Below are 11,755 nucleotides of genomic sequence, written 5' to 3' on the forward strand. Positions count from 1 at the left end.
GGGTGGGCTGAAAGGCCAGAGCACGGTGGGCACCGGAGGCTGGGCACAGCCTTGTGCCAAAGCCCGGCTCCAGCCCTGCTGGCGCATGAGGGGAGTGGACAGGGAGCACCGCGAGGCACCCACCGACGGCACGGGGAAGGACAAACACCGGCTGGATGCCAGCCCCAGGGCCTGATCTGCTCTGCTCGAATGGGGCTGATTGCCTCTGGTGCCCCGAGGAGGGGAGGGTGACAGCGCCGAGCTGCGGGCTGGCCCCAGAGCTGGCTCCAACCCGGCTGCTTCTGTGGGGCCTTCCAGTGCCACCTGCAAAGGGCAAGGGAAAGCCAGGCAATGCTTCCAGATCTCCGCAAAGAGGAGTCCTGTTAGGACACGAAACTCCCCGGTCAGAACAGAAAACCACACAAGTTTACTGCCTCTAGTGTTTATTAGGGTATGGCACATGCCAAAGGAGAAAGGCTTAAGCAAACAAGCGCCAACATTCCCACGATTGCAACAAAAAGGGAAAGCCCAAATGAAACCGAACATTTTACAATTGCTTCTGAAGGACACTGGTGAAACTGCCGGCACCTTGGTTAGGAAAACAAAACTGCAGCAGGCGAGGACGTCTCTTCGGCTGGGACCAGCTGGGAAATTCTTGGTCTAGGGCTAGATTCTGGGCTGGTGATCAGCGTGGGCTGCAGCTGCGCCACGTCAGGGTGCAGGGCAGGACCCTGAGAGACACCAAGCCCTCCTGCGGGCTTTGCAGGTGCTAGATCTTGGAGCCTTTCCTGGGACCATGCAGCCTCAGCATCACCACTGCTGTAGCTTTTCGGGGGGGGGGGGGGGGAGGGGTGCTTTCAAATGGCAGCTCCTGGCCCCACAGTCAGCAGCCCGGCAGCATCCCAAGGCGAGGACCGGGGAAGTGAGACCGCCTTGAGCCCACTGCTGAGCTTGTCAGCAGTCCCAGATGGTGCATGTAGCTGAGCATCACTTTCCCACGCAGTTTCTGAAGGAGGACGGGGTCTGGTCCAAACGGGGGGATGGCCCCTGCCTCTGCGGCGGAGGGGTGGCGGTGGTCGTGGTGGGGTTTGCTGCCTTTCTCCTTTGGGTGCTGGGGAGGGGGGTTAGCTCGCTCTCCTAGACCCGCCGGCACCCAGACATGGAGCTGCTGTTTTTCTTCAGGATGCTGCCAGACCCCACCACGACGGAGTTGGACCCTGCCCCTCCAGAGCAGAACCCTGCCCCTCCGGAGCCAAATCCTCCCCCGGCACCAAATCCACCCCCTCCTAAGCTGTAGCAGAAGCCAGCACCGCCTGTGTTACAGCTGCCTCTCCCACTTCCAGCACCGAATCCCATTCCTCCTCCTCCTCCTCCTCCTCCGAGGTAGACTCCGCTGCCGCCGTATCCACCTCCTACAGAGCTGCTGCCGCCCACCACGGCTGCAGAGACAAGCAGGAGGTGTGGGATTAACTCCGATGGGGCCGAAAGCACTGGAGCACCCCCCACAGCCCCCCATGCTCCATCGGAGCAGAGAGTGGTACTTACAGATGCTCACGGAGCTCTGGCACTCTCCAGACATCCTGCAAGGAAAAGAGAAGGATATCAGCGCCACGCAGCCAGGCTCAGTCCGTCAGGGTCCGTAGGAGCGTAGTGCACTGCAGCACTGCTCATATTTTAGCAGAGGGGATGCAGAGTGCTGCATCCTTCCCATGGACCCAGCAGGATGCAGTCGAGCTCAGTTGGACCTGCACCCACCTGCACTCCTCGCCCTCCAGCAGCTTCCTGTAGGTCGCGATCTCGATGTCCAGGGCCAGCTTGACGTTCATCAGCTCCTGGTACTCGCGCAGCTGCTGGGCCAGGTCTGCCTTGGCTTTCTTCAGGGCCGCCTCCAGCTCGGTCAGCTTAGCTTTGGCATCCTTGATGGCCAGCTCCCCACGCTGCTCGGCATCCGCGATGGAGCTCTGCACGGTTTCGCACTGCGGGGCAGAGCCAAGGATGCGAGGAGTGGGGCAGGAGGCACGCAGCACCCGTGGTCCCTGGGCACACTGCGCTCCGTGCCCGCACCTCCTGGGCTCAGCTGCTCCAAACACAGCAGCCTCTGACCAGAGCATGGAGTGTAGGGGAGCTCTGAAGGAACTTACCAGAATCCATTACCAATTACCCAGTTACCAGCTACCAGTTACCCATTTCCCCAAAATGCAAGCCTTACCTGCTTCTTCACGCTCTCAATCTCAGCCCGTATCCTCTGGATCATGCGGTTGAGCTCAGATATCTCAGCCTTTGTGTCTTTCAGGCTGTCTCCGTGCTTTCCTGCTGTGACCTGCAGCTCCTCGTACTGGTACAGAAGCCAGAGGAGCACGTGAGGCGCAGCACGACCGGGCTCTCCGCACCACCCCATGGCAGACCCTGCTCAGGCTGATTCCACAGCTCCCAGCATGGCCCCAGCCTCCCCAGTCCCACCAGCTTCCCCAGTCCCACCAGCCCCAGCCCCGTGTGGAGCCCGCACCTTGCTCTGGTACCAGGTCTCTGCCTCCACCCGGCTTCTGTTGGCGATCTCCTCGTACTGTGCCTTGACCTCCGCGATGATGCTGTCCAGGTCCAGGCTGCGGTTGTTGTCCATGGACAGGACCACGGAGGTGTCGGACACGGTCTTCTGCATCTGGGACAGCTCCTGCAACCCACACCAGCACCGGGTTCAGCCCCGCCATGACCTCCTTCGGGTGCTGCGGCCCCTCTCTGCCCCGCCGTGCCCCTGGGACCCCTTACCGCTTCGTAGAGGCTCCTCATGAAGTTGACCTCGTCCGCCAGGGAGTCCAGCTTCGCCTGAAGCTCCACCTTGGTCATGTAGACGGCATCCACGTCCTGCAGCAGAAAGGGGGGGGTGGAAGCTTTCTGCCCCAGGCAGCCGAGCCCCAGCCCCTGGTTGTACGCACATCTCAGGGCCCCACTCTGTGCTAACGCAGATACCAACCCACATGGGTGGGCTGAGACAGCCTCCGAGCACACGGGGCATTGCATTAAATTTGAACATAACAAAGTGCTCAGAAAATGCCGACAAAGGCAATAATTTGGTTATTGTGCTGCAGGTTTGGCCAGCAGCAGCAGCTCCCAGCTTCCTCATCCTTTGCCCCTAAGGTTCTCCAGGCTTCAGCTCCCCTTTTCTTAATGAGGCACAAGCTCAATTAAAATCTGCCCTCGCCTTTGCAAGTGCTTTGTCCTCCTGCTGTAAGCAGCCCAGCGCTTTACCTTCTTCAGGAGCACGAAGTCATTCTCCGCAGTTGTCCTTTTGTTGATTTCCTCCTCGTACCTGTTGATTACGAGGGAGATCGAATCTCTCTGCTTGCTTTGGCTCTGCCTCCGCCGCTGGCAGCCAGAGGCCGCTGGCCTCAGAGCAACGCGCAGCAAAATTCATCCTGCGGGGGAAGGCAGCAGCAGTGCGGCCTCCCCACGAGCCACCCCGGGCACCCTATTGCCTCCTGCCCCATGCCCTGCTGGTCCCTGCAGCACCTCCAGGACCCTGCAGGACCTCCCGGACTCCCCAGCCTCCAGCCAGGGCTGAATCTGGCCCCTTGCTCAGCGGGCAATTGCTGCAGAGCACGGAGAGCATCTCCAAAACGCAGCCAGTTTCTGGCCCTCGGCTTCAGCAGAGGAGGGATCTGGGTGCTCCTGGAGAGCCCCCGGCTTCCTTTCCCCCAGGTTTTTGCAAGTCTTTCAGCACAGACGTTTCTCCAGGCTTCGTTCTTGCTTTTCCAACCAGAGAAATTAATCCCGTAAATAATACTGGGAAAATAATCCTTCCCTCCACATCGTATTTCCGAAGGAAGATCTAACTAAGGAGTCCATGAGGAAATCCATGAGGAAATCACGCTGCAATTTAGCAACTGGTCTAATTGGTTCATTAAATCATAATGTCACAGATTCTTAAGTGGGGAAGACAAACAGCAGAAGATCCTGCCTCGGTGACAGCCGCAGCTCAGACAATACGCACCAAGACACACCTTGAAAAATTGGCCCCTGCTGTCAAAACTCACAGCTGGTGGCAACTTCCTCATAGCATTTTACATTATTTAATCACCGAAACAAGTGGAACATAGTTCATTCCTGCGGTTGCTTGAATTTTCTGTCTGTTCAAAGGCAGTTTTCATTTTGATTTTTTTTTGCCACAACGCAAAAAAAAAAAAAAAAAAAAGAGGAATGGCAAAAGTCTGGAGTTTTGACCAGCTCTGCACGCAGCCTTGTGCAGCTGGTGGAAAATAATCAGACCTGTAAGAAAGCAGCCCCAGCTTGGACACAGCCACAAGCGAATCCAGGACGTGAACCCATTCAGCCCAAGCTTTGCCAAAAAGAAAACCCAGGAGGTGCCACCGCGCCCGCACTGCCAGCAACGTACTTGGTCTTGAACTCCTCCACCATGTCCTGGAAGCTCTTCAGCTCCAGCTCCAGCTGGTGCTTCTCGCTTGAGAGCCCATCCAGCTGCTGGCGCAGCCCGCTGATGTAGGCTTCGAAGTAGGGGTCGAGGCTCCGGCCGCCCGTGCTCGGGCTCTGCTCCTGCAGGAGCTTCCACTTGGTCTCCAGGACCTTGTTCTGCTGCTCCAGGAACCGCACCTAACCGAGCGCAGGGGTGGGGGAAAGAAGGTCAGACCATTCCCAAAAGCATCTTTCTATTCATTTTTTGTCCCCATCGCCTGCATTTAATGAGTTCAGCCCTTCCACATGTTCTCTTCTCCTCAAAGTGCTCCCAGCCTGCCCAGGGTCCCATAGGCAATGGGAAAACCCATCCCAGCAGCTCTGGGCTGAGTGGGCACCGGCGGGTGGCCTCCCCTCTCCCATCTCACAGAGAAACCCAGTGTCCCCTGCCCCTTGCAGAAGTCACTTCTCCAGCCTGCTGGGCTCTCTGGTGGCCATGTAGCCACCCCGTGGACATCACAAGGGGCATGGGGAGGTGCCCCAACCACACCTGGGCCCAGCCCAGCACTCACCTTGTCGATGAAGGAGGCGAACTTGTTGTTGAGGGTCTTCAGCTCCTCCCGCTCCTGCGTTCGCACCTTCTGGATCTCAGGGTCGATTTCCAGGTTGAGGGGGGCCAGCAGGCTCTGGTTGATGGTCACCTCCCTGATGCCGCCTGGCGGGCAGGCAGGGAAGCCTTGCCCCCCCATCCCACCGTCAAACCCTCCGCTGAAGCCACCAAAACCACCACCGAGGCCTCCGCCGAAGCCGACCCCAGCCCCACCACCAAAGCCACCACCGAATCCTGCCCCAGCACCAAGACCGTAACCAAAGCCTCCTTGGCCTCCAGCCCCAAAGCCTCTGCAGGCCCCAGCTCCACCAAATCCTCCCAGAGAGGTGCTTTTGCTCCCTCCCAGGCTATAGAGGCTCCTGCTGCTGAAGCCGCCAGCGTTGCCGGCAGAGCCCCGGCATCCTCCTCGGGCCACCGAGCTGAAGGAGACTTTGTTCCTCCCTCCTCCCAGGCAAGCAGAGCTGGAGCTGAAGCCCTTGTTGAGGCCACACGACTGGCGAGACATAGCGGTGGGTTGAGAGCGAAGGTGCCGATAGAGGAGAACTGCGTCCGGAGGGCTGCAAAGCACAAGAAGGTCTGTCCTGCCGCACCGTGCCTCGATTCCCCTTTTTATGCGCTGAGGGAGTTGGCTGGGTGTCAGGGGAGTGGAGAAGTTGGGTTTTACTCTATTAATTGTTTTAGGTGTGCTTGGAACCATGCCTTCCCCTCTCCTCTCTGCCATCACCGTGACCTGCCTCAAAACACTCCCTAGATAGCTAAGAAAATAAAACAAAGCTATTGTTGGTGTTGGAAACGCATCCCCCATTCAAATTCCCTTAGCTGGAGCTGTCAACTCATCACGGGCCTTTCTATAGCTCTCATGGCAGTGACAAAGCACTACAAATTATTTGACATGTTACACCCTCAAGGGGGACCCTTGCTTTAGCTAAATCATTCATTCTGAGCCTCATGGCAGGTGCTAGGTTCACTGAATTCCAACAAAAACCTGGTTTCCCAATCACAGCCCCAGATGCACTCCGGTTCAACTTTCTGCTCGGGGAGCTTTGTCTTGGTTTGTCCAAAACTGTTTCACAATGAGGGAGGGAGCCCGGGGAGCATTAGTCCTTGGCAGGGTTACCAAACGAGCCTGGTGTCAGTACAGAAGACTTTTTAGGAGGCTTTAAAGGCATGTCAGATCACCCCGAGTGTGGTGAATTGAGCCCGGAGGGACACGAGGGGTCCGCAGAGCAGCTCCGGGTTCCCACACTGCACCCCCTTCACCGCACCTCATTAGGGTCGTGGTGCTAATGAGCTGTGCCTGCGGCAGCAGGTCCCAATCCCACCACCAGGCTGGTGCCGAGGCTGGAGGTGGGCTGGGTACCACCAGGGTACCCCTGGGTTCCACACCCCGGGCTCCAGGTTCCCCTCTTTCCCCTTCCACATCCCTGGAGGGCAGGAAGCCAGGGGGCAAGCTCTCATTGTTTTGAAAAAGACTGCTTAATTGCTTAACCACTTTTAATTTATATTTTAATAAGCAGAGGTGTCTGGAGGTGCCATCAAACTGAGGCTCGCCACTTATCCTGCTATTAAAAAAAAAAAAAAAAAAGAGACTTCCCCCCAAACCACAAGCTGCAAGTGCAGCCCTGACAATAAAAGGCAGCTTAGCAGCGCACTCTGTAATTAGCTCTTTTATTGGAAACGTTCATGGGAGAGGTCTGGGGAGCCAGCTCCAGCTCCGAGCCTGTTCCCTCCTTTCTTTTTCCCTGCAAACGTGCAAACTGGGGCCCATGAGTGGAGCTGAGGCATCCCCGCGGATGGGCAGTTGGTCCAGGGGGGGCTTTTCCTCCTGAACCTCATCCAGCGTTCGCTGAGCTGCGGCACCCTCAGCCCAAGCGGATTTGTGCGGCGGGGAGAAGCTGACGAGCTCCTGCTCCCTCAGCCACCCCCATGCACACAGCCTCGGCGTGAGACACCCCCCCCCCGGTCCTTTCTGGAAGCCCCCTCCCTCCCCAGGGCTCTGGGATCCCCCGTTTCCCGAAAGGGCCGCTGCGGGGGCACCCCGAGATTGCTTTATGCAGGGCGGTGGCAGCTGCATCGCCTCCACCTTGCGTAACTGGCAGAGGAGCCGTGCGAACCTGCCGGAGCCCGGCGGGCGCAGTGCCGGCAGCTCCCAGGGCGGCTTCGACGGGCACCGCGGACAGCGCTGGCTCCCTGCCTGGCCGGACACTTGCCCAAGAAGCATCCATTGAGCATCAAGTCCTAGCCCTCTGCTGGGGTGGGAAAACCCATCTGAGACCCCGGAGCGAGCGTCTCCATCCATCCTGCACCAGGGCTGCAGGAGCGTGGGTGCCCGGGGAGCCCTGGGGGAGAAGCTGGCCCCCCTGGGACCATGGGTGCAGGGCAGAGATCTGGCTCCTGCAGTGCCACCCCACAAATGGGACCGCTGCAGGCAGCAAAGCACGCAGCAGAGGTCAGACGTCCCCAAACGCAGCAGCTCAGGCCGCTTTCCTACACCAGAAACCCAGCCAAAATCCCCAGGCATGGTTTAAAACCGGGCGGCTCCATCGCTACAGACCCAGACCCCCAAGGACCTGCTGCAGGAACCCCACCGCTCCCCAACCATGCCCTCACACATCCACCTGCCGAGGGACTTCTCCTCCTGCTGGGCACGGGACAGCCCCCAGGCACCCACACATGCATACGAGCTTTGCTAGGCCAGGCTTAGAGGCTGCGGAGGGGAAATAGGCTCTTCCCATGGGACGATATAAATAGCCGGCTCCTTTCCATCCCAGCAGTGAAACCTGATCCCCAGAGGTTTCACTGCAGTGTTAATGAGCTCCTGGGACGCGCGGCTGTGGAGCTTCAGCACCACTTATGGCAGATCCCCGGCACCCTGGGGTGGCACCATGGGGCTGGGGCCCACCACGGTTGTGGCATGGGGACACAGGGAGGTGCCACCTCTCTGGTCTGTGGGGCTCCGTGGGGGAGCAGGAGGTGACTGTGGTGGGATCCCATAAACCAGGATTTAGGGGCATGGCTTAGTGGTGGGGCTCGAGAGGTCGGGTCAGTGGTTGGACTCGGTGATCCTGAAGGTCTTTTCCAACCCAGATGATCCCACAGAATCACAGAACATCCGAGTTGGAAGGGACCCACCAGGACCATCAAGTCCAGCTGCTGGGTCCCCGAAGGACCACCCAAAACACCAGACCACGTGTCTGGGAGTGTTGTCCAAACACTTCCTGAACTCCGGCAGCCTCCCGTGGTCCTGTGATTTACCCCAATGGGAGCTGATGGCGCTCAGCACCTCCAGGAGCACCCACAGGGCTGCGCAAGGAGCCGTCCAGCCCCACGCGAGCTCCTCGCAGCCCCACAAAAGCCACGGGTGGGTAGGGGACAGAGGTGGCACCGGGCTCCCCAGTTCAGCTGCTCGCTTTCCCCAGTGCCCCGGGGCTGCTCAGCCCACCCCGCCCGGTCTGGGATGCAAAGCAGGAGGCAGAGGAAGGAATGAAGTGCAGCGGGCAGGGGAGCGCCCGGGGCTGCTCCACGCTTCGATGGCGCAGCCGCGGCTCCGCCACTGGCACTGGGGAGAGGGGGGAGCAGTGCAGGCTCTGCCCGCTCAGGGTGCCTCGAGCGTGGGCTGCCCCCAGTCCGCAGCATCCCTCGGCACCCTCCGCGGGGGAAAGGCCGGGGAGCACAAACCGGCCCGCTTTCGCCCCAAAGAGGCAGCAGGGAGAGCAAAGCCCGCTTCGTCAGGCAGCGAGGACTCAGCCGCTCAGCTCGCAATTAGTAAGCAGGCAAATTGCAGGGCTGGGGCCTGGGCTGGGAAGCACAAAGCAGAAATAACAAGGTGGGTCCCGAGCGAGATCAAAGGCGGCTGTTGCAGAAGACGGCGGCACACCTAGGGCTGTCACTGCTGCCGTTGCGCACGGCCGAGGGCCCTGGGCGCTCGCTCGGGAGGCTCTGGCTGCAACAACCCTGCTCCGACGTAGCTCACAGGCAACACCTTCCCCTGGGAACCCGCGGCCCTCCGCAGGAGATGTTAATGAGGGCGATAACTCGTGCGAGGAGGGCGATGCTGCTGACCACTCGTGCCTGCTGCAGCGCCGCAGGCGCCACCACAGCCGGCAGGGGCACGGAGCTCCCCCAGCCACCCGGCCCCCTCCCGCCTCGGTGGCCTCGTGGGGACAATTTGGGGAATTCGGCCTCGGGGAGACAGGGAACAACCCCCCCGGCTGTCCCTCAGAAATGGTGCAAAACCTGAGCCCCGGCTGCCAGGCAGTGAGAATTGGGTGTTGGTGCCACGCTCAGAGCCACACAACCCCAGAGCACTCAGGACCCCCCCCCCCCAGCACCGTCGGCCCCTCTCCAAGCACCCCAAAAGGACTGGGAGCACTCGGGGCTGCCTGCAGCTACATGAGCAGGGACACCCGAATTTGGGCCAATTCGGAGCTGTGAGGGTCTGTGCTGAATATGGGGGTGGTGGGGACGAAGGGGGTGCACATTTACATGGCCTTGCTTCGAGGGCTGGGGGCACAAAGCATTTCCCCACCCCAGAGTGCTCTTTGGGGCCAGGATGCTGGATTTCAGTGAAAAGGAATGAGGGAAAATGGGGTTGAAGCCTCCAAGCTCCAGGGAAATGGCAAAGCTGCTCCTAGTGCCAGCTGTGGAGGGTGCAGGGGGCTTTCCCCTCCAATCAGCAGAAATGGCACATTTTGGGGAGAAACCAGGTAAAATGGACCAGGAAGCAAAACGAGAGCCAGCCGGGAGGGGACGGAGGGCAGGGACCAGGGGACGTGGCCGTCCCCAGCCCCTCGGGGACGGAGGCAGGAGCCCATGGGACGTCCCCGCGACTGTCTGTCCACCCATCCCGTGCTGGCCAGGGGGGGCCCACGAACGCAGGGCACCCTCTGAGGCCCCCCCAGGCCCTGGGGCTGGACCCGTCCATAGGGATTTGGGGAGGAGAAACACCCCAAGGGCCGGGAAGGGTGCAAGGGGTGTGCGTGTGAAAACACCAAGCGAGGAGCTTTGGGCGGATCCTGCCCCACCGCTAATTACAGCCGAAAGCTCGTCAGCAAGCCCCAGCTTGCTGCTGGCCCCGTGCCCCCCGCCACGCCTGGCCGAGCCCCCCGCCACCGGCGTCGCCCCGTGCCCACCTCGCCGCTCCCAGCCAGGGCTCAGTGGGGTCAGGGCAGGGGGAGAAGGGTTTTGGGGTCCCCCTGCCAGGGCAGGACACAGTGCTGCAGGGGGGAATCCCCAAGACCCCCGCCTTGGCACACCCCTGGGTTTTGGGGGGGGGGGTCTCTCTCCTCCCTGCGTTCTGCTCGCTTCCAGTGAAGGGACCCCGAAGCCGCCCCGAGGTTTTGGGGTGAAGGAGCCCAGCCTGGCCCAGATGGGGGTCACCGGCCGACAGCTGCGGGCGCTCGGTGCTGGCAGAGAGGGAAATTTTGGGGAGCACCCAAATGCTGTCCCCCTGCTCCCCCCACCAGGCAGGAGGGGACCCCACACCCAGCACCCCCAGAGCCCACCAGAGGCCTCCAGCTCCTCGCTCCCGATGCCGGGACACCCCAAAAGGCTCTGCCCCCCCCTCCTCCCCCACGAAGCACGTGGGCGCGCACGGGGCCCCAGCACGTCCGCCCCGCTGAGTCACGGGCACCTCCCACGGGGAGAGCCGAGGCGGCAGCACCGGCACCGCCACGGCCCCCCGGGACACGGCCCTGCAGGGGGGGCACAAGATCGAACTCACCAGGGGGGTCGGAGCAAGTCCCCAGGCCCTAGTAGCCCCAAGCCTCGGTGTCCCCAAACCTTGATGCCCCCAACCCTCAGTGTCCCCAGTCTTTGGTAACCCCAAGTCTCAGTGTCCCCAAGCCCTGGTGTCCCCAGCCCCAGTGTCCCCAAGCCCTGATGTTCCCAAACCTTGGTGTCCCCAGTCTTTGGTGCCCCCCAAGCCTTGCTGTCCCCAATCCTCAGCTGTCCCCAAACTTTGCTGTCCCAGAGCCTCGATGCCCCCAATCTTTGGTGTCCCCAAGCCCCGGTGTCCCCAGTTTGGGGCACTGGCAGTGCCCCCCTCCAGCTGGGCTCACCCCTGGGGTCTGCACGTTCTTGTGGGGGGGTGATGGGCTGGGTGTAACCCCCCCCCAGCACCTCTGGGTGCTGCCTCATCCCCTCCGACATGGCGAGCGCTGGGATTGGGTTGGCAATGGCACGGGGTGGGGGTGAGCACCCCAAAATCCCACCCTGATCCCAAAAATGACCAAATCCCCAAATGCCCCCCAAAATGCCAAGACGCAGCCCTGCCCCCAAAGTCCCACCCCAGCTCCAAAAAAGCCGACCCCCCCCATGCCCCCTGCCCCCAGCCCACCCCCCGTGCCTGAGTTTCCCCTGTGGCACCTTCCTCGGAGCCCCGGGCACCGCCAGCCCCAGCTCGGCGGCACCGAGCACCGTGACCTCCCCCCCTCAACCCCCCCCCAGCCAGCACTGGGAGGGGACCCTGGGGGCTCAGCACCCCCCGGCCACCTCCAGACCCCAAATGCTTTGGTGGGAGGAGTCTGGAGAAAAAAAAAACAAAGGGTCAGGTCGGGGGAGCGGGGAGGTTCCCCGGGTGCTGGGGGAAGGTGGGGGGGCCCCAGGGGCGCTACTCCCCGGGGGGCGCCCGGCTCCACCCCGCGGCTGGGCCCGCGCCGTCCCCGCTCCTCTGCTGCCCCCCAGCGCCTGCAGCCCCAAAATTCACCCGGGGGGGGCAGGAAGGGGAAAGGGGGAGCTGCTGGGGGGGAGGGCTGGGAA

At 61.3% G+C, this 11,755-nt stretch overlaps 1 protein-coding gene across 1 annotated transcript; it reads right to left on the minus strand.

The window, feature by feature from the left end:
• Window positions 1-1,116: 1,116 nt before the first annotated feature.
• On the minus strand, window positions 1,117-5,501 carry LOC118260671 (keratin, type II cytoskeletal 4-like). The gene is made up of 9 exons (XM_035571084.1): window positions 4,959-5,501; window positions 4,370-4,584; window positions 3,226-3,286; window positions 2,746-2,841; window positions 2,486-2,650; window positions 2,189-2,314; window positions 1,735-1,955; window positions 1,525-1,559; window positions 1,117-1,418 (listed from the first exon to the last, which is right to left on the minus strand). The coding sequence occupies exons 1-9, from the start codon at window positions 5,499-5,501 to the stop codon at window positions 1,117-1,119; spliced, it is 1,764 nt and encodes a 587-aa protein (XP_035426977.1).
• Between the last annotated feature and the right edge of the window lie 6,254 nt (window positions 5,502-11,755).

The sequence above is a fragment of the Cygnus atratus genome, chromosome 29 (assembly GCF_013377495.2).
Source record: "Cygnus atratus isolate AKBS03 ecotype Queensland, Australia chromosome 29, CAtr_DNAZoo_HiC_assembly, whole genome shotgun sequence".
Classification (NCBI taxonomy): domain Eukaryota; kingdom Metazoa; phylum Chordata; class Aves; order Anseriformes; family Anatidae; genus Cygnus; species Cygnus atratus.